We start from the raw sequence: 24247 nt of genomic DNA on the forward strand, positions 1-24247 counted from the left end.
GTCAGCCACATACAAACATTAGGTAAGACCAAGCCTCCTCTGTCAGCCACATATAAACATCAGGTAAGACCACAGCTCTTCTGTCAACCACATACAAACATCAGGTAAGACCACAGCTCTTCTGTCAACCACATACAAACATCAGGTAAGACCACAGCTCTTCTGTCAGCCACATACAAACATCAGGTAAGACCACAGCTCTTCTGTCAGCCACATACAAACATCAGGTTAGACCACAGCTCTTCTGTCAGCCACATACAAACATTAGGTAAGACCAAGCCTCCTCTGTCAGCCACATACAAACATCAGGTAAGACCACAGCTCTTCTGTCAACCACATACAAACATCAGGTAAGACCACAGCTCTTCTGTCAGCCACATACAAACATAAGGTAAGACCACAGCTCTTCTTTCAGCCACATACCTACATTAAATAAGACCCCTGAACCTATAGCCCCTTTGACAGCCACATGCCCACACTGGATCAGACCCCTGGTCATCTCCCACTTTTCTTAATATCCCTGGCTGCAACTACTGCGTGCAAGGCCTTATTGTGTATGGAAGGGGAGAGGAGACCTAGTTGCCATACTGAATGGCAGCCAAGCCAATGTATGACAGGTAGCATGAAAATGTTCAGAGCAGGAGAATGACACCAAATGCAGTCATGATAGCTCCTTCCAAGAGAAATAGAGATCTCCCTGCTAACACAGTGTCTCTTTTGTAACATCCACCACAGACCTTATAAAGGCAACTCTTAAGGAAAATGATACAGATGTGTAAATATATGTGCTGTGGTGGAGGACTTCCTACTTGTACTCTTGCTCTGCAAACCAGCAGTTTCTTATTAGCCCCTCACAAGAGAACCCGTATCTAGAGATTTTAAGGCTTTCATGCGATAAAAGACAAACAACTGGTACAAGCAGAAGACTTCAGATCCTCCATTTAAAGTTGCTACTGACTGACTGGTTTTCTTTTTGTTTAACTACCCAGATTAATTTTTACCCTATAAAATACATTTCATATAATTGAACATTCCAGCAGTGTGTGTGCAAACATCTGATTCATGTCACAGCTAAATAAGTGGGTCACTTTAGGCATTTTATGTGTAAAATATTTTATCACACATTTAATAAGGGTGCCAGAAATGTGTAGTCACAGGTAATAAAAAAAACAAAAAACAAGTGAAACAGAACACACCTATTTACAAGTGCACAGCATTAAAGGGATACTAAACCCAATTTTTTTTCTTCCATGATTCAGATAGAGCATGTCATTTTAAGCAACTTACTAATTTACTCCCAATATCAATTTTTCTCCATTCTCTTCTCTTCTTTATTTAAAAATGCTAAGCTTAGGAGCCCGCCCATTTTTGGTTCAGCACCAGGGTAGCGCTTGCTGATTGGTGGCTAAATGTAGCCATCAATCAGCAAGCACCATCCAGGGTGCTGAACCAAAAATAGGCTGGCTCCTAAGTTTAGATTCCTATTTTTTTAAATAAAGATAGCAAGAGAACAAAGAAAAATTGATAATAGGAGTAAATGAGAAAGTCTCTTTAAATTGCATGCTCTATCTGAATCATGAAAGAAAACCAGCCAGAAAATTATGTTATAATAGGGATGTATGTATATAAAACAAAAAGCAGCACTCCATTTGTAGAAAACGTGCTTTCCTGGCTCATACGATAGGTATATAATGAATGTCTAATTATTTACATATTAATAAAGCAATACTTCAGAGTACAATCAAGTGAGTAAGTAATACATATAGACGTTTATAGTAATGACAGGTAATACAATTCATCATTGAAATATAATCTAAATATAAATATAACAAAAATATCTCTGTTTTTCACTAGACATTTTATATGTTGCTATTATTCCATGTTATTTTATAAAACACTCTCTGTTTTTTTATGAGATTAGAGACACCACTAATGAATCTACAACACTGAGATAATTTCCATAAAAAAATATTCTAAGGCCGTCACTCTTTAAGAAATAAGCTATACCTTATATTTAGATTTAGTCCTCCGAACAAGAGTCCTAACATTAAAGGGACACTGAACCCAATTTTTTTCTTTTGTGATTCAGATAGAGCATGCAATTGTAAGCACCTTTCTAATTTACTCCTATTATCATTTTTTCTTCGTTCACTTGCTATCTTTATTTGAAAAAGAAGGCATCTAAGCTTCTTTTTTGTTTCAGGACTCTGGACAGCTCTTTTTTATTGGTGGATGAATTTTTCCACCAATCAGCAAGAATAACCCAGGTTATCCACCAAAAATGGGCCGGCATCTAAACTTACATTCTTGCATTTCAAATAAAGATACCAAGAGAAGGAAGAAAATTTGATAATAGAAGTAAATTAGAAAGTTGATTAAAATTGCATGCTCTATCTGAATCATGAAACAAAAATTTGGGTTAAGTGTCCCTTTAAATCATGCATTTCAATTTTGGATAGAAGCATTTTTGCACTTTTTTACATTTTACACTTGTAATAGCAAAAATTATTTTAGAAAAAAATATATATTATCACTATTCCATTGAGAGCATTAATGCTGCTATTATGTGCGTATAAAGTTTACCATTGCCTTTAAACAGAAAAAATAGTCACCAAGAAAAAATAAAGACAAAGCTAAAAATACACTCAATGCAAATTTTACAAACCAATAGACCAATAATAATAAGCAGCCAATTGGAACTGATGGCCACAATGCTCAGAAGAGTAGATTTAGTCTAAACGAATGACAGATTTGTATAAAAATTCAGAGCATTCCGAAAGAGTAGCTTCTAACAGAAATTTGACTTGATGTTTAGGATTCAGCAAATGGGCTAGACTTCCTAATTAGATGAGACTCAGGCAAAAAGTGTGCCTGCCCCCTCTCCCCTGGAATGGGATAGTATGCCTGTAAAAACGCTTTACCCAGCTGATTTTACTGACCACCTGTTTTAAATTTAACTTGAAATTTCAAAAATGCATAAAATGTTTCATTATTGCAAGTGAAACATTATTGCAATATACATTCATTATTTATTTTGCAGCCTTTTGTTGTAAAATATATCTACAATTTTGCTTGTTTGACTTTCTTCCAGGGAGGCTTGGGTTAATAGTTTTAGGCAATTTATGTGAGCTTTCTTTTACTTTTCCCTCCCTCCCTAAGCTTCTATGGTGTCACATGATTTTAAAAGGTGGATTATCAATTTTGAATCAACAATCATGATAGAAAAATCATTCTTTTCCATAGTAACTAAGTTGAATCAGTGCTAAACCACCTTAAAGGACCAGTAAACACAGTAGATTTGCATAATCAACAAATGCAAGATAACAAGACAATACAATAGCATTTACTCTGAATTTCAAATGAGTAGTAGATTTTTTTCTAACAAATTTCAGTTATGTATATTTCCACTCCCCCTGTACCATGTGACAGCAATCATCCAATCACAAATGCAAATACGTATAGTCTGTGAATTCTTGCACATGCTCAGTAGGAGCTGTTGACTCAAAAAGTGTAAATATAAAAGACTGGACAATTTTTTTTTAATGGAAGTAAATTGGAAAGTTGTTTAAAATGACATGCTGTATCTGAATCATGAAAATTTAATTTGACGTGAGTGTCCCTTTAAGGCAGTGCTTTCCAAACTGTGTGTCGTGACACATTAGTGTGTCGGCAGCTGTGTGTAGGTGTGTCCCTGCTTCAGCACAATTTTTTTTTTTTTTAATTTAACTTTTTTGGGGGGTTTCCAAAGTTCCGCCTGCCTGCTACGCATATCACATGGTTGATACGTGATTGATACCTAGTGCAGGGCCGGACTGGGAAATCAGACCAGCCCTGGAAATTGGTATAGACCGGCCCAGCCACACCCCCTCCCACCCAGCCACGCCCCCTGCAGCCCAGCCCATACAAATTTTGAAACTTTCCAGAAATAATGCGTCAGTATAAGTGCACTAAACAGCAAAGAATGTATTATTTGGATAAAATACAACTTTGCATTCTGAAATCACTTAATGGAACAATACGGTGGATATGTAATACAGGCTGAAAGTGTTTTTAATAAAAAGTCTGCAATCCTAAGTAGTATTATAACCAAGGTATAATAATACACTAAATACCAACCATAATGTATTTTAATGATAGTGATATACAGTGATATACTATATAGTGATATACAACCATAATGTATTTTAATGATAGTGATATACAGTGATATACATATATAGTGATATACAACCAGAATGTATTTTAATGATAGTGATATATACATATATAGTGATATACAACCACAATTAGGCTGTCCATATTGCCGCTTTAAAAAGGGACACATATGAAAAATACATAAGTCAGGGCTGTCTTCAGGGCTGTTTAAAGAAATGGTTTTGTATAAGAACCCTCACATATGTATTTTTCATATGTGTTCCTTCTTAAAGCGGCAATATGGTCAGCCTAACCATAATGTATTTTAATAATAGTGATATACAGACTGTATATCACTATCATTAAAATACATTCTGGTTGTATATCACTATATATGTATATCACTGTATATCACTATCATTAAAATACATTCTGGTTGTATATCACTATATATGTATATATCACTATCATTAAAATACATTCTGGTTGGGGGGCGTGTCCGACCACCGAATAAGATGGCTGCTGTTCAGTAGTGCTCCACCTTGTTGTGGTTATAAACGGCTGATTATTCTCTCTGAGACCTGCCGATCTGACTTTTCCTAAGGGATCTCTGATCATTACAACTCAGGGATCAGATCAATCTAACTCTCTCTGCCCAACAAGAACATGCAGACCTGATAAGGGAAGGTGCGTTACAGAGGCCTTGGAGCAGCCTATACCTTTCCTAACCCCCCCTTTCATCGATCTAACGTATCGAACCAGTCAGCCTTTTGCGCTGAAGAAATTCCTCTCTCTGCTGCAAACTACATTTGAGGGGGGATAACATCTCCTATGAGATTACATCATGACAATGGAAGGCATACTTAGTGTTTTGGAGCAAATCCTGACGAACTTCGAAATTAGCTTTTGCGCCATGTTGCGAGAGACAGCTGTATCGCAGCTTTCTAGCAATTGTACTGCCGAACTTGGATTGGAAACTCACGCTCCCGATGCGGGCCTCCAGCAAAGTCCGGCTATGTCACTACAAAGCGAGGGGAGGATGTCATTCCCAGACCGAGGTATATGTGTCACACACAATGTGATCGATAATCGAGAGCAATCGGAACTTACACAGCAAGAGAGAGTAGGAACCGGGCTGAGCGCACTCCTGACAGGCACGGAGCTCCTACCTACCGCCCCTATATTCATTTCGCTGAAGCGTGGCCTTGTTGTTCATGATTACATTATGCTTCGTGAAGCAGCCTCCCCTAGAGACATTCTGAGAGTGGCAATGAGATGCGGAGTGAAAGTTAGCTATCCGATGCGACCCTGGAGATCCGGAGTAGGGTGATGTACATTCTTGGCAATACCGGACTGATACAAGGCCAACCATTTTTGCATGACTCTCCTAGTGCTATAATACGCAGCAGTTTATACTATGCAATGGACAGCTCCGGCTGAACTTTAATTGTAATATATTTAGTACCTGATTATATGACAGCCATTGTTATGATATATATGGTAGCACTTAACTAATGTTCTGCCTAACTGTATGCTGCTCCTAATATTATGGGTTTCTAGGATACTGATTTTGCCCGCCATTAAACCAGACTATAGCTAGAAGCATGCACTCTTTAGACATGAAATGGTCACATTAGGATCCCATATACAGATAATTCAGTATGTTAAAGCTGTCTAATTGTGGGTGTTTTGAGTTATAACTTTAGATTTGCCCTTCCCTGGCATTCTAAATATTCATTTATGGACATTAAGTTTATCATCATATTATTCTCACTAATAAGTCCCATGTCCTCTTGCACTCTAGTATGTTTGTACTATATTAGGATAATCTAATGTTGGTCTATACTGTATTGTTCCCTTGGTTTGATATATAGTTGATAGGGTTGGTAAATATAACATAATTGTGCACACAGAGCCACACATAAGGTACAACTAAAAAAATGAGGTTTCACTGTTATAATTATATTACAATATAGCATGCTGCTTATGCCTTTCCAAGCCATTATCTACTAGATACTGAACCCCTTAGAGTTAATTCTAATTTATGTGAATCTTCTTAGGCCCAAAAGAGGCTTATTGTACTAAGAGAGGAACTTACTGTAGAAATATATAAAATGGAGGTTTTTCTTTAATACCCAATATCTATAACATTGTGTGGAGGATTACGTTACGCTATGGGTTAGTGTCTGACTTTGTTTCTTGTCAACTTTGTGTATGATTCTTTATATATATTGTTTACAATTTATAACCTCAATAAAAATTTACTTTAAAAAAAAAAAAAATACATTCTGGTTGTATATCACTATATATGTATATCACTGTATATCACTATCATTAAAATACACTATGGTTGTATATCACTATATATGTATATCACTGTATAATACAGACAGTGATATACATATATAGTGATTAGTGATATACAACCATAATGTATTTTAATGATAGTGATATACAGTTATATACAACCATAATGTATTTTAGTGATATACTTTACAATAGCTGTTTCAGCAACAAAAGGGGTTAATTGGCTAACCGGCTTTGTCTCAGCAAATCGCAGCAGCACCCGTCTGCTAACAACGTATATAATGCAGCAGCATAACCCCAAGAATTAAGCAGCCAGACCCAGAAATAAGTTGTTTGCACCAGCCTTACCGTGCGCCTGCCCCTCATCACACACAACACACACAGCGCTAGGCCTGGAACCCACGGTGGTCGGCGGTCAGCACTACCTCCCCCAGCTGCACAGCATGCAGTGGGGTGTGCAGCCTTACTCTACTACTGGAGGCTTGCAGAGCGTGCGTGGGGGAGGGGACTCAGGGAGGCTGGACGCTGGTGCTTGTGGGGAGGGTGACTAGGCTGTCTGTGGGATTACGACGCAAAGGACAATGGGGGTATACTAACTGGCGGCGGCCGCTCAGTCACAGTCTCACACACTGTCAATCACCTGTGATGATTTAATGAAGGTAGTGACTGACTGTGCTGCTCTCCTCTGCTGCTCGCCCGGTGTGGTGCACGCTGCAGCTGCCGGCCCACCAGTGGGCCCTAATGGCCCGGCCCACCGGGATTTTTCCCGGTATCCCGCCCTGACCTAGTGGGTTACAGATCATCTTAACCTATTGATGCAGCTCAGTGGGAACTGAAACTATTCCCATTGGCGGCTTTGGCAGCACATTGGCTCCTGACTGCATGTGTAGTGAATGAGTCGGACAGCAGTGTGTTTGCAGCATGGGCAGTAATCAGTCGGATTCACAGAGCTCTAAGGGTGGCAGCGTAAATGCTGAGCTGAAGTCAGAAGTCAAAGTGTTTGTTTGTTTTTTACAGCTAGCTCCCAGTAGTGCATTGCTGCTCCTGCTCTTGATATATGGATAGGAAGTGGAAGCTTTAAAATGCGAGTGTCTAATATTCCACCAAATATTCAGAAACTGTGTTCATCCCATCAAATTCATACATCCCATTAAAATAGTAAGTAGCTTTTGGTGTTATTAAACTTATTTAATTCTTGCACATACTTAACATCTTGCACATACCTCTACCCACTTGACCCCTACAAAAGCTATCCTGTACACCGACTATGTTTACAGCGCTGCGGAATCTGTTGGCGCTCTACAAATACCTGATAATAATAATACTTACTGTTACTTATAAATACATTTAGTTAATAAATAATTTATGTATGTGTCCGTATCTTAAAAACAAGTTAGTTTAATCTCCTGTTTGCTAGTACAGCTGAATTACTGTGTCGCGAAATAATGTTGGTCTAAAAAGTGTGTCACCTACATGAAAAGTTTGGAAAGTTCTGCTTTAAGGGAATATAAGAGTGCAGGCTACTCTAGTCTACACATGTGCAAACAGAGTTTGTGCTGTATCTGAATATTAGTTTGTATTTGGTTAGCAGGGGCTCTTTTGTTCTGGGGGACAAGGAAATCAGTGAAAAGAATAAACCTAACACAATATACTCATTTGACAAACTAAAGCTGCAGTTTTCATTACAAAATTATTATTATATAGAAAGGTTCATAATCATGTAGTTTACAATTTGTGTTTATTGTCCCTTTAAGCAAAGGGACACTATACAGCTATATACAGTTTTCATTGCAAAATTAGTATTATTATATATAAAGGTTCATAATCATGTAGTTCACAATTTGTGTTTAGTGCCCTTTAAGCAAATATAAAGCTAAATTATGTTATATTGTTTTCTCTGTTGCACAAAAAAACATTACATAAATTTATGGTAAATTTTGCTATTAATTGTGTGTTATGTAGAGAACACTGCTCTCTTCTTTCTTGAGAACACAGCTATAACTATAATATCGCAAACAGAGCAAACCATAATTAAAAAAAAAAGTTTTTCAACAATCAAATGGGACAATTCTGAGTTGTTTAACTAAACACTTTTTTAAAAAAAGTTAAGTGTATAATTGCTGAAGGATAGGCATGTAATAGCCACTAGCGTATGTTCAAATGGAGTTACAGTCACGTAACAAGTCACGTGCAAGTCAAGTGGAATGACTCACAACCTGTTTTTATAAGTGTTGTTACTAGTGTGGCCATAATAATACTTTTTTTGCCAATGGCACAATACAGGATCTGAAAATAGGTTGAAATTCCTGTTAGACCTTGCAAACAAAAGAAATGATGATGATTATTAAAATAACTATGGATGCTATTCAGTGGCGTATTTAGGTTGTGTGCTGCCCTAGGCACTCAACATTTTTTGATGCCCCGCCAATGCCCCCCTTCCAAAGTTGTAGGCCTTTTTTGTCCATAATATTTTTTGGCAAGGGATTAAAGTGAATATTTTTATGTAATTTTCAAAATAAAATGTTCACAGGCACATACACACAGAGTTATACACACGGACGCCCGCACACCCACACATCCATCTATTGCTGCAACATATATAAAAAAAATCACAGATTTATTGAAACAATACTTCCCCAAGCACAATACTAAGTGCTGAAAGACAACAGAACTAAAGGCAATAGCTATCTAAATAAAAGAAAGCTTCTGAGTTACCTCTAAACTGATGGACACTCTCTTATTTTACTCCCCTAGAATGTAAGCTCTTTGTGCAAAATCTCTCATTATATACCTATATAATACTTCTAAAATAACTGTAAGCTTCTTAGAAATATAGCCAGGAAAAAGTGCCTTGTTTGCCTAGGCCAAGATACGCCTCTGATGCTATTTCATACAATAGTGCATATAGTTAGGCAGGTATACATTTGATGTGAATTAATACAATATATACAATCTGACATCTTGTTACCACTGGTACATACAATTAATTCATATATACAGAATTGCAAAAATACTCCTATAGTTTACTAGTCATGGGTTTGAAAGTTACTAGCCCAGATGGAAAAAGCCACTAGTCCACTCAATGTTAAAGACAGGAAAAATCCATATTTTATTTTCTTGTCAGCTGCAATTTCCTACTTGCCTGGGACACGTGGACTAATACAAATTCCAAGCCCAGCATATACAGCTAATTCATTTGTTTTATATATGCACCGTGTCAGCAATTAAACAATTGCAAAAGATAAAATAAATGTTTTGAAAGAATTTATAGCATTTATTTTGTTAGCACAACTTTTATTGCTTTGCTGTCCAATGATATGCTCTTTTCAATAGCTACTACACTGGCCTATTGGGAAATGGAAAATTCAAAATTTTCAGAGTTCCATTACAAGAAAGGGGGGGGGGGGGGTAATGAAAGTATATATAATTGTTTAGAATGCATAATTAAAATATTATATAGTGCAATGGCAAAGGGTTTCATATCCATTTTACCCTAACCGCAATACCCAGCGCTATTTACATTACTTTGACCTTCACAACCACATTAAACCCTGACTACTATCCCCCACTGATATTTACTCTGACTGCAACAACCAATATTAATGGCCATGCCTCCCCAATACACTACCCATCATCTATCTCAAGTACCTATAACAAATAACACCTTTAATTTAAGCAATGAATATCCACTCAAACTCCCATTAAAATTCCTCACCAAAGTAAAGTAATGTTCCTTAAGGGTCTTTATGACCTCTTATGAACCCCAAGACCATCACTATAATTAAACGCTCCCCCATAACGCTCCACTGCAAAGATCACCTCCCACAAAACCTAAGAACCATAAAAATAGTGTAAAATATTTAACACCCCAACCTAGAGTATATTTCCTTATTTAAAGGGACAGTCTACACCAAAATTGTTATTGTTGAAAAAGACAGATAACGCCTGTACTCAGGGCCGCCATCAGGGGGTGACAGGGGTTACTCCTGTCAGGGGCCCAATGGGCCAGGGGGGCCCCATGAGGCAAGAACAACAAAAAAATGTTTTTTCTTTTTTTAATTTTGGCAGCCACCAGTGGGAACTACAGCAGAGTGCTAATTGAGCATGGGAAATGTTATTACAAGGAGTAAAGTATTAGCATTTGAGAGGATTTCTGAGTGTGCACTAAACCACTATGCACAGTGTGAGACAGATTTGACACTTTGTTTGTGCAGTGTGTGCCTGAGTCAGACAGCATTGCAGAGGAGGTAGGACTTATTTAGTAAATGTTTTTTATTTCTTTGTGCAATTTCGGATTGTAACTTCAGTGTGGTAGTAGTTGTATGGTGGGGCCAAAGGTCCATAAAAACACATTTTTTTAGCAGCAGTGTATTTATGATTATTTGACAATGCTGTAGAAATTCTATATTTAAAGCCATGCAGAAATGTTTCCTCCTCAATACAGATATGGCAGATATGCATTTTTTTATTAATATATATATATATATATATATTACATTCCAGTTTACTGCCCCTTTATACAAGGACTTTCCAGATGCAAGGAGGCATTTTATCTAAGATTTTTACATCTGCATAAAATGTTATACTCTCAGACTGAGATTGCTCAGTGTTTGAAATGAGACAGGTTAACTTAAAACTGTTCAGTTTACACTACAGCTGACTTAATTTTGAAATACATACAAACAAGCCTAAATCCTGCATTTAACCAGATCTAATGGTATGAGTACCACAGCTTATGGTTCCACGAAGACCATATAGAGTGCAGCATTTTTAAAATCCATAAGTACAGCTGACACATGGGAACATTTGTACACTATATTTGAAGTGGTGCTCTTGGTTGGGGAAAAAACAAACAAACATATGTCAACCTTTTAAAAGTACTTTTCTTCATCTAGCCATCTACCCAGATCATTAATGTACAATTTTGAATTCACAGAATTATTTTTGTTTGTACATTTACAAATATGATTCTTTAAAAAGTGATCTCTTAATTTCTGCAGTTTTTTTATCATGCATGTCACACACTGTTGATTTAGGGGATGCAATGTGCAGAAATGTTACTTCCTGTGAGTGTTTCTGTGGGTGTCTGTGTTTATGTCTTTGTGCTTTTACTTGTGTCTTTATGAGTGTGTATGTATTTTTTTTTCTGTGGGTCTTTCTGTGAGGGTGGGTGTGTATGTCTTTGTGCATTTTCTGTGGAGGTCTGTGAGGGTGTGTGCGTATGTCTTTGTGCTTTTTCTATGGGTGTCTCTTTGAGGGTGTGTGTATGTATGTCTTTGTGTATTTTCTCTGGATGCCTCTGTGAGGGTGGGTGTGTATGTCTCTGTGTTTTCTGTGGATGTCTCTGTGAGGGTGGGTGTGTATATGTATGTTTGTCTGTGTTTTCTGTGGATGTCTCTGTTAGGGTGTGTGTATGTCTGTGCATTTTCTGTGGGTGTCTCTGTGAGAGTGTGTGTATGTCTTTGTGTGTTTTCTGTGGATGTCTCAGTGAGGGTGTGTATGTATGTCTTTCTGTGTTTTATGTGATTGTCTCTCTGTGTGTGTTTGTTTTTGTGTGTTTTCTTTGGTTGTGTGTGTTTATCTTTGTGTGTTTTCTGAGGCTGTCTCTGTCTGTGTTTCCTTGGGTGTATGTGCAAGTTTGTGTTTGAGTTTGTGTGTGTGTGTGTGTGTGTCCATTGTCTGTTCCTTTTTAGGACATTTTGACCTTACTACTGATTATGTGTGAGTGTGTGTGTTTCAGTGTATGAATGTGTTTCTGTGTTTCTGTGTTTGTGTGTTACCACCTACTTTACAACATTTCCAAGTTTGACTACACTTAAGAATAAAGTGTATATACGTTTTAGTCACTTGGTTAAAAATTGCACATGTCAAGGGGGGGGGGGGGCCTGATCAATGGTTAAGTCAGGGGCCGCAAAATTTCTAGTGGCGGCCCTGCCTGTACTACCCATTGTCCAGCTTTGCACAACCAACATTGTTATATTAATATACTTTATAACATTTAAAACGCTAAATGTCTGCCTGTTTCTAAGCCACTACAGACAGCCTCTTGTCACATACATTTTTATTATCTCTTCACATGGCACACTACTAATTCATGTGTGCCATATATATAACAATGTGCGCACGCCCGTGGAGTTGTGCAAGAACCAGCATTAACTGGCTAATATGCAAGTCTGTAAATAGCACTTAGATAAAGGGCAGTCTGCAGAGGCTTAGATACACGGTAAGCACAGAGGTATAAAAATATATCACTATAACTATGATGGCTGTGCAAAACTGTGGAATGGGTAATAAAGGGATTATCTATCTTTTTTAAACAATAACAAATTTGGAGTAGACTGTCCCTTTAATTCTTGGTCCTGGGATGACTGAAGACAGATGGTCATGAAACAAAGGTGCTTCCCACTCCTGTTCATAGTCATATTATGGTCATATGGGCCATATCTGTTACCTATTAGAGCAGTAGGGCTCCTGTTCAGAGAGGCTGAAGAGGATCCTGCAGAATTCTATACAGGGACTGCATGATCGTTATATATATATATATTCCTAATTGTCTAGAACTAAAGAAGATAATGTTTTATATAAATATATATATACTACAAAATAGATCCGCACTCACTTGACTTTAAATAACAAAACGTTACTGTCCAGTGAGTGTGGATCTATTTTGCAGTATTGAAAAACCATTTTCCTGACACCCTGGCCAGTCAATGAGGAGGTGAGAGCGCTTATCCCACAACTATTGCTTTATATATATATATATATATATATCTGAACACAAAACTTGCACACTCTCTGGTCTTTCCAAAGAGGAAGGGGATACTTTGTCCCCGGAACGTCACTACTTTCACAGTAAAAGATTTTTTTTTTTTAAAGACCAGAGAGTGCCAGCTTTGTGTTCAGCTATATTTAATTACACTATAGCACCCTGGCAGTTACTGAGTGAGAGTGCTCTCCCTTGTTACTCTATATATATATATATATATATATATATATATATATATATATATATATATATATATATATATATATATATATATATATATATATAATAAAATAAAAAAAAATATATATATATAATTAGATTGAGAAATAAAAGTAAGCCTTTTCCAGCACTGCACATAAAGTCACAGAATTAAATTCACACAATATCAGGGACTCTGTATATTACATTAGCCCCGGGAATGTTATTTAACACCACTTGAATAGCTCTATACCACTTGAACTGCATTTCATATCAGTGTCAATCACACAGCACAAGAGGATATTTGCTTTCACTGCAGTGCATTGCATATTAATACAGCTTAAGCACAACTAACTTTACAGCTTGTCATATAGCTTCAGTGGAATCATTTATTACTAACTGGTAACCGTGCTTTTTTTCTCAGTGGACGCACTGCAACTAACTCTATGGAAATAGAGCCTTTGTTTGTGTGAGGGGTAATGAATGCACTAGCATGCTTATTATTTAGTTGATGAATTGCATCAAATTTATTGTAACATTTGCACATATACTTTCTTTATGATTTTTTTTCCTTTAATAAATTTATTTGTTGCATTTTGACAACCGTGTTTGAGCTGAGCTTTAAGTGATTCACAGATTCATTGTGTGAATTTAATTCTGTGACTTTATGTGCAGTGCTGGAAAAGGCTTACTTTTATTTCTCAATCTAATTATAGTTACTTTTTAAGCCTCCTTGCACCTGGTGTCTCATCTAAATATTAAGAGAGGTGGGCCCTAGTTCACCAGTCTAAATATTAAAGGGACAGTAAACCTTAAAAATAATGTTATATAATTCTGCACATAGTGCAGAATTATATAACATTACATTAGCCAAAATTTTTAAATCATAATATTACCTTTTTATTTTTAAAAGAAAGCGCTGTTTCACAGACCCGCTCTCTGCTCTCTGCTGAGCGGGTCTTTTATATTTCCTCAGCGCATCGGGCCAGCTGTATAGTCACAGCCTGGCCCGACCGCGCCATAGCACTAAGTGCAGCTCGCTGTGACTATACAGCTGGCCCGATGCGCTGAGGAAATATAACAGACCCGCTCAGCAGAGAGCAGAGAGCGGGTCTGTGAAACAGCGCTTTCTTTTAAAAATAAAAATGCAATATTATGATTTAAAAATTTTGGCTAATGTAATGTTATATAATTCTGCCCTATGTGCAGAATTATATAACATTATTTTTAAGGTTTACTGTCCCTTTAACCCCTACTAGCTGGTTTTGTTCTTTTTATTTATATATATATATATATATATATATATATATATATATATATATATATATATATATATATATATATATATACACTTTATGTTCCTGGTGTGTTGCAATAAACAGCAGTCACATGAATTTTGACTCAGCCTGTACGAGCTAAGATCATGTGACTACAAGTCACCTGGATTACTCATATTTGTAGAGCACTACAGTACACTTGACAGGTTTATGGGGCAGATATTAGTAGGCTGAAAGTGTATAAATGACTGTGATATGTTTACTTAGCCAGGGTCTCTTGGACCACATTTTGCTAATTTAATAATGTTTAGGGAGTTGGTGCTGTTCAATACCAAACTGTTTAATGCCAGCTACACATCCATTCTATGAAAAATAGAAAATTGTTCAAGAGTGAAAAAAACAGCCCTCTGGCCCGTTGTTCAGCGACTGTGCTAGGTCAGCAGAACAACCCTGCTGTTCATTTACAGGAGAAAGCAAAAGCATTCAACTTCAGACCTGACTGACAAATGACATTCCTTCTATTGAAAGTCAGTTTTACAATAAATGAGAAGTGTTTGATAGGTTTATCACTTATATAGTAGCTGACAATGAAAACAGACGCGCAGCCTCGTTTTATATTTATATTGTTATTTAGACCATTTGTAAAAGGTATTTATTTAGATAGATGATTGTGATAAAGATCTATGGAATACTTATTATATCTATTGTATACTTATCGGGGATATATATGCACAGTCTCAATGTGATTATCGTGCCACCATATATTAAGGTATAACGAGAATAATAAAAACTGGTGAAACACATACAATTGCCAGTAACACAATGCTGTCATATACACACAGATCTATAACTGATAAAATAAATACAAGCCCAGTGAGACACAAACACTGTGATATAAATCCCAGTCTGTGAGATAATCACACACTGACACACAGCAATAAATACACAGCATCTCACAGACTGAGACGACAAAGGCGCAGACTCCCTGTTTACCAGCACAGGGAGTTGTGTAAGTGCAGGTACGTACATACCGGACCCCAGGGTGTTTCCTGACTGCCGGTTTGTAGCAGCTCTGTCCCTCCTGAAAGTACAGCCCGGCATTCACCCATGAGATAAGGGACAACAGCAGGAGTGCGCCCAGCCTGGCCATGGTGTAGTAGGGTCTCATGTGATGAGCAGGAAGGCTGAGCACTACACTTCCTCTATTGCAGACTCACTGGGACTTTCGCAAGGGATATATTTTTTTTCCCTCTTAAAGAGACAGTACAGCAGATAGCTGATGTCTCTGCTGTTAATCTGGGGTTCTGTGGAATCATTTACTGGTTTTAGTCAGAGTTTATGTAGGGTTACAATGCATATTGTGTAGGAAGGGGTTGACTCCTTCTTTTGCCTGAGAATTAACAACAACAAAATACAAAACACTTAGCTGTGAGTTTACTACATATGGTTTAAGTTACAGTATTGTCAGTTTCTTAAATTATAAGAAGTTGGGGAAAACAACCCTCAGCAAAGGTGTAGGAAACAAAATAAAGGAGTGGACTGGGGGTGTATAGGGTTTTACTGATATCAATATAAACAGCATAGCAGTGCATGGAAATAAAAACTGTACTGGTTTCTCTCTCTGAGGGTCAGATGTTCTAAACTCTCTGCTCTAGTGAGATTATCTAGGATGACGTTTCAGTACTGCAGGTCCCTCAAATAAATAAAAAAAACAAATATTGCTTGAGAGCTCTTTATCTCTGCACACATTCTGCTTGTGAACTACAGACACATATGGCAATATAATGCAAAAATATTTGTGTGGTTTCTTTCCATTCCCACAAGCTTTTGATCATTAGGCTATATCTTATGTTCACCTTCATGGAGTAAGTAGAAACTCCTAAGACCCTTCAGGATGCAGCTCCTTCCTATAAATACCCCTCCTGTCACTGCTGGCTTCCATTCTGATTCTTTGTATTTATTGATTGATTGATTAATTGATCGATTGATTAATTGATTGTTTGTACAGTTGAAAAAGAAGACTGTAACCCATTCAGTAAAGCATATTCATTATACAAGGGTTGGATCACATCATGACATCCTTGGCAGCCTAGGTATACAGGGTTCCCACACATAAGACTATCCCCTATTTCTTCCATGGCTGTATGGTCTGTGAGCTAACTGTATGGGGTATGACCACACATCTAGGCAATACTAACATAAATGAAAACACAAGACAAAACTTTGGGGGAAAAAGGCCGCAGCCCGCGTTTATTATTTAAATAATAGATAAACTTTATTAAACCACATTAACATTTAAAAGGTGCTTGTACCATAAAATCACGTGCCTTCCACTGGCGCTCGGCCAGGCACGCCCACATACTTAACCTCTCCCCATACCTGAGGAGGTACCCATAATAATTAAATATAACTTAGCGGCTAGCACCCCGCTTTAGCTGCGACAACCACTTACCAAATCCAGGGAGGGAGGGAGGGGGCTTCTCTTCACAGGTCTTCGCTCCTGCTCGGCTACAAAACAAGTGAGCGACGGCTCACGTGACCACGCCCGTAATGCCTAGCGTGAGGTCATTAGCCCCTCCTCACGTAGGCACTGCTCCGGGGCATTATTGACCACACATCTAGGCAATACTAACATAAATGAAAACACAAGACAAAACTTTGGGGGAAAAAGGCCGCAGCCCGCGTTTATTATTTAAATAATAGATAAACTTTATTAAACCACATTAACATTTAAAAGGTGCTTGTACCATAAAATCACGTGCCTTCCACTGGCGCTCGGCCAGGCACGCCCACATACTTAACCTCTCCCCATACCTGAGGAGGTACCCATAATAATTAAATATAACTTAGCGGCTAGCACCCCGCCACTGCTCGAAAAGACCTTCGAGCACCAACCCACAGGGCTAAGGCCTTCTTTACCCCTTCGCTCAAGTTAAAATTAAAGAGATGCAGGCCAATTTTATTAAGGTGAACACCATCTTTTAAGAAGAAGCAGCTTCCAGACTCACCTTCAAACTCCACATGCCTTAAACCGAAGCCACCCAATTTTGCCACAAAGCTTGTGATAGTTCTATTAATCTTTTTTCGGGAAGAGTCCAATCTTTTCACATCCCAAGCAGATCTCCACGCTAATCTGCACTCAATGTCGGACCAAATAATCATTATCTCAGGTAACAATTCTTTTAACCTACCAATATCTCTTTTGATCATATCAATAAAGTCTTTTTGTGCCATAAACCCCAAATCATTACCCCCAACATGAATAATTAAAATCTCAGGTGGGTGAAACAATCTAGCCCAACTAATCACTTTAAATAGTAACTGGTCCCATTTCATACCCCTAATCCCAAACCACTTAATCAATACTTTTTCAGATGAACAGTTAAGCTGCAGCCCTGAATCTCTTAATGCAGCCTCTTTTCTTGCCCAGTATATGTAAGAATGCCCCACGATCCAACAATGAATGGGACCTGCTGGAATAAAAAACTATAGCTATAACTTATCAACAAGCTCCGGTCTCACATATAACTTGAAACATTCAGACTTCCATCTCCCAATCTTCTTAACTGAATTAACATTCAAACCAGAAATACTAGCTTCCGTCGCTGCCCCAATTCGAAATGAATGACAACCAAATTCACTACTGTTCAAACCAATCCTTTCTAACGCTTTTTTCAATACTGATTCAAATTGAAAACGAGATAAAAATGTGCCGTCCTCGTGCACCAATAAAGGAATGCCATCAATAACTTTTCTAACCTTAAAAAATTCCCTAACTGCCGTAACTGGGCAGCACAAACCCCCAATCTCATTCAAACAAACCCAACAACCCTTACCTACTTGATCCGTTTTAGACTTCTTTAGCCAAATTAAAACTTCATGCGGGTTCAAAACTACATCCCTATAGCGCAAGCCCCCGCAGTTCCACCTGTTAGCGGATACCAACTCTGAAATCCTAAAAGCACCAAAGAATGCCAGCAAAAAGGCCACCCTAAATAACAAAACTTCAAATTGGGAAAAACAAACAAAGGGCAACACTTTAATCAATTCGACAACAATAGCGAAGACCAAAGGTCTTCTATTATCCACTGATACTTTACCCCTAATTAAACTCCTAATAGCCATTCTCACAGAAAATTTTTTGGACAGATCGACCCAGCCCAACAGGTTAAACAAAAAAGACAAAGCCGCCATATTCCTTTGCACCACCGATTTAGATGAACCCTTCATTCTCCATTCTTCAATCCAGTCTAATAAAAGGAATTCCTCTTTGTCCCCTTCAAAAACAGATAATTTGTTCAACCACTGAACCCAGACAGGAAGGTAGGCTTTCCAGGTACTAGGAGCTAAAGCTCCCCTCACATATTTTAGCAATCTAGGAAGTTCAAACGCCACATCTCTTCCGGGCAAGGAAAACCGATTTCTTCCGCCTCTGGCACAGCCTCCCGGAATCTCCGCCACTGAAAACGAGAAAGAGCATCAGCCCCAACATTCTCCTTTCCAGGAACATGAATAGCTCTAAAAAAGACATTATGCTTCATACATTCAAAAACGAACATCCTCAGCAATCCAATCACTGGTTTAGAACTAGATGACAGACGATTGATTGCAAAAACAACCCCCATGTTATCAGAATGAAATACCACCTTTCTATTCTCGAATTCGACACCCCAAATTTTTAAGGCTACCACTAATGGAAATAATTCCAGAAAAACCAGATTTTTTGTTAGACCTACCTCAGTCCAATATTCAGGCCACGCGCCAGCACACCATTTGTTTCCAAATATGGCTCCAAAACCAAGAGCCCCTGAAGCGTCAGTGAATAGATGAAGTTCACTATCTAAAATTTCCATTGTCTGAATTAAAGATTTGCCATTAAATTCCTTTAAAAAGGCTTTCCAAACTCTCAAATCTTCTTTTACATGATAAGATAATCGAATTCGGAAATGGGGAATTTTAACTCCCACCGTGGCTAAAGATAACCTTCTGCAAAAGATCCTACCAACGGGAATGATCTTACATGCAAAATTCAGTTTACCCACTAGGGACTGAATCTCTCTCAACGAAAGCTTCTTTCTCGCAAGAGCTAGGTTAATGGAAGACACAAGATCACTAATCTTGTCCTTAGGAAGTCTGCATTCCATAGAAACAGTGTCAATACAAATTCCGAGGAAATTAATCACATGAGAAGGACCCTCAGTTTTTTCGTCAGCAACCGGGATCCCAAAATCCCTAGCTATCAGCATAAAAGAATCCATCAGGAATTGACATGATTGGGTACCTTCCGGACCCACAAACAAAAAATCATCCAGATAATGAGAAACGGATGACAAACCAGAAATCTGTTTTACAACCCATTCTAGAAAACAACTAAACTTCTCAAAATAAGAACAGGAAATAGAACAGCCCATTGGTAAGCATAGATCCACAAAATAGGAACCGTCCACAAAGCAGCCTAACAGATGATGACAAGATGGGTGGACTGGTAACAGCCTAAATGCTGATTCAATGTCCACTTTCGCCAACAAGGCATTTGGACCCGCCTCCCGAATCAAATCTAAAGCCTTATCAAAGGATGCATATCTGACTGCAGATAATTCTGGATCAATCCCATCATTCACAGAAAAACCTTTCGGGAATGACAAATGATGAATCAATCTGAATTGATTCGGCATTTTTTTGGGAACCACTCCTAAGGGAGAGACACGCAAATTCTTAAAAGGAGGGGTCCTAAAGGGACCCGCCATCCTACCCAGCGAAATTTCTTTCTGAATCTTAGTCATCACTACTTCCGGAAAATCCGATGCTGATTTTAAGTTACCTGCAAAAACTGATTCAATCCCCTCAAAAAAGGGGATATAAAACCCAGCTGAAAACCCCCTCAATAGAGTGTCCGCATCTGATCTTTTAGCTTTCTTCTTACCGTACAATTCTAACCAAGGCGCCATCCTTTCGACTTTCACTGGCGTCTTGGCTTTGAATAGTACTTTCTCCTTTTGAGAGGGATTTACCTTTCTTAAAGCATTTTGCGCTAGAGTGGACTCCTCCACAAAAGGAGCACTCGTGCTTGTATTTACAAGCTGTTCCAAATTTACATGTTCCTTCATTGAATTGGAAGCAAAGCCCTTTTCTGAGGGCCACTGCTGATGATGATGCTGAGGAAGCATTACTTCCTCCTCCCGTAGCACGAAAGGACTGAGACCTTAAAGGAGTCATAAGCTCCAACCATATCCCCATATCCCTATCGTCCCATCTCATTTCAGGACGAACTGCAAGACGTTGACGAAACTGTTCGTCGTATTTCCACCACGCAAGACCGCCATACGTGCGACAAGCACTGGCTATTTTATTAAGGTAACAAAAGAGGGAAGAGCAGAGCTCGGGGTTCTTTTCACCAGCTACGCTTGCCAAAATACAAAAGGCAGTCGACCAATTAGATAAAGTTTTAGGAAGCTTCCTAAATTTCTTTTTACGCTCGTCTTCATCTTTTTTAGAAGACTCGCTCCTTACATCATCTTTGATGTCAAAAACTTGATCAACCGGAAGCAATGAGAAAATTTCAATAAACTCTCTCCGCCAAATCTTCTCTTTTATCTCTAAAGATAAATGAATGCCCAAAGGCCCGACCGAACATAAGCAAGGACGTCTCAAAGCCTGATCAGATACCTTAGGGAGCCCAACCATACTTGCACTACTTAAAATTACCGAAGGAGCCTGCTCAGGAGGACCACCTCCTGAGGGCGCAATTTGCTGAACCCAAACACCGACCGGACCTGAAGTGCCCTCGGCACTCACCGGACCACTACTCTCCATCCTAGCAATTAAATCTTTCAAACCTTTTAACATCATATCGCACCTTACATCAGACGCATTCGAATCATTCACATTAACACTTGAACTCTCACCTGCAGTATTGGACATTACAGGATTCTCCCTTGTAATGACCGTCTCCCTCCTTGCTTCCTGACGTGTTGATTCACTACCTTTTCTCTGCTTATCTCTTTCATTTTCTCTCCTTCTAACCGGAGTCCTAGACCTTCTGGGTCTCCCTCTTTCCCTTGATTGTTTATCCAATGAACCCCAAAGTGACGAATCGCCTAATTCTTTGCTTTGTCTGAACGTAATAGGCGAACGGGATCTCTCCCGCCGCCGTGAAACTGAACTCCTGGAACTTTTCTCCTGTCTCTTTCTTTCACTGTGGACTACCTGAGGCTGAGAGGATGCGTATTCCCTGTTAGCTAACCTTCTATCAAAAACACTAACACCCCTATCAACAGAGCCCCCCCTAAGGAAATCCCTATCACTATCATTACAGACCCTAGTGTTAACCTTCTCTAAATTACTAGCCCTATTACCCTCAGAAATAACATTACCTGGAACTAACGCTCTAATTAACTGAGATACAATGTCTAAACTGTTTACCTGCTCAGACGCTGCTGGTCCTGGTAAAGTTGATTGTTCTTCCTCCTCTCCGAAATCACTGTACTGTTCGTCAATCCATAAAGAGTCTGCTTCCTCCTGTATCTTAGAAGGAAACGTATCACTGCTCCGGCCAGGTGTTATAAACTCAGGATGAATAGGATCTGAAGAAAAAGAAACGTTACCCTGCCTAGAATTAGCCTCACTATTTAAGATCCCACTAGTTCTATTGCTAACATTATGCTCCTTAAAAAACATCTCTCTAGCATTATCATCTAAAATGGCACATTCCCAATTTCTAAAACTCTCAGGCCTAACATCCCTCTCAGCGTTTTTTTCTCCTGGACCTGTAAAACAATGCTTTCTTTTTTCTAAAGCCTTTCTACCTGTTGAAGCAGAAACTCCGACAGTAACTGGCTTATTCAATCCAGTATTCCTTGAGCTATTCTTGTTTGAAGAGTCTGTATTCGCTGCTCTAGGCTCACTAGCCGTTTTACCATGCCTGCCTACCTGACTAAAATGTTCTTCACCAAATTGCTGCTGCATTAAAAAAGGCTCATTAGCCGTAAACAAATCCTGGCCCCTGACGCTTAACGCTTCCTCATAAATCAACTGTGATGTTTTATCCCTAACACCTTGACTAGCTTCTTTATCACAGCCTGTAATTACCTCAGGCCTAACTGCTGCACATGTTTCAAAATGACCAACTTTACCTGGTCCTCCTCTGCCTAAAGGCCTAAGTGCCGTACTAATGTCCTGATGCTGTATTACAACATATTGTCCATTATTATTTTCATTGATAATACCCCCAGGCTTAAAAGCCGTACATTTTTCCTGATATGCCGCGCACCTTGGGCCTGGAGCCGTTATCCCCTGTTTTGGCGCCAAAATACTTACGTCCTCCGTCTCGCAAGGTTCCTCCTCACCTGCCGCCATCTCCGCTTCTTCCGACACCTCTTCATCCCATCGGACGAAAACAGCTCCTGAAAAAGAAGAAGAATTACCTGGTGCAGCTTCTCCCTGGGGAAACCGTGTTGCATCCGTTCTGCTGATGTCTCCCGGTCCTGACCGATGTCCTGCAGCTCCTCTCCTTCTCACCGATGACGACCGCTGACCCGCTGAAGCTCTTGCCGCTTTTCCTCTACGACTCCCGGACTCCTGACGTCTTCCGGATGATGGACTTAGCCTTTCTGGCGGACGGGATCTCCTTGTCGGCCTGGATGGTACACCGACCGCCGTGACGACTCCTCCGGTTCCTGCTTCCTCTTCAATCGCCAACCGCCTCCGGACCCAGTCTTCACTCTTCGACGACAACAGCTCCTGGACCGTCGAGAGAATCTTCTGCAACTCCGACATGGTAAGTAGAGATTCTCCGGCTTCTCTTCACAGGTCTTCGCTCCTGCTCGGCTACAAAACAAGTGAGCGACGGCTCACGTGACCACGCCCGTAATGCCTAGCGTGAGGTCATTAGCCCCTCCTCACGTAGGCACTGCTCCGGGGCATTATTTACTCCTGTGAGTATTATTATGCCCTGTGGCATAATAATAAGGAGATGTTATAGTGTGATATAAATTGTTAGTCATGTAGAAACAGGGAGAAAAGCTGAGACAAAGTGATATCTATCTTTTTTTTTAACATTGCATCATTTTTTCAACTGCCAGATGTACTCCAAAACAGCTGCCGGAGTTTGGGTGTCTGTAGCGTTATTATAGTGCAGCACTGTAGTAAATATGTTTGCTGCTCAGCTCAGGCAACTACCTCCCCATTTCAGCTTCCAGCAGCAGCTCCAGTTTGTGGCGGATCTTGTTCCTGCATTGCAATTCTCATGGGCTAAAAACATGGGGCTAGATTATAATTGTAGCGCTAATTTATTGCGCCCCTGCAAACGGGCAGATTCGGCAGTTTACGGGCACACGATAAATAACCAGCCATTACAAGTGGCTGGTTAATGCACTAAGCAGTTTTTGGGGGCTATAGAAAAAAAGCGGCACTGAAAAGTTCCTTTAAACAGCGGTCTATGGGAACTGTGTTGCCTGAAAATATATATGTATATGCTTATATACATACATATTTATGTGTTAATATATGTATATACACATATTACACATAGATCTATATTTATATATTTATATAAATATATATTTCA

General features: G+C 39.0%; 1 protein-coding gene across 1 annotated transcript in view; it reads right to left on the reverse strand.

The window, feature by feature from the left end:
* Positions 1-15902, reverse strand: part of CTSZ (cathepsin Z) — a 48601-nt gene extending 32699 nt beyond the window's left edge. Inside the window, exon 1 of the mRNA XM_053705200.1 lies at positions 15714-15902. Within this exon, the coding sequence (XP_053561175.1) occupies positions 15714-15850 (137 nt within the window). The 5' untranslated portion in view covers positions 15851-15902. The remainder of the gene's footprint in view (positions 1-15713) is intronic.
* Positions 15903-24247: the final 8345 nt, after the last annotated feature.

Source organism: Bombina bombina, chromosome 1 (genome assembly GCF_027579735.1).
Source record: "Bombina bombina isolate aBomBom1 chromosome 1, aBomBom1.pri, whole genome shotgun sequence".
In the NCBI taxonomy this organism is placed as follows: Eukaryota; Metazoa; Chordata; class Amphibia; order Anura; family Bombinatoridae; genus Bombina; species Bombina bombina.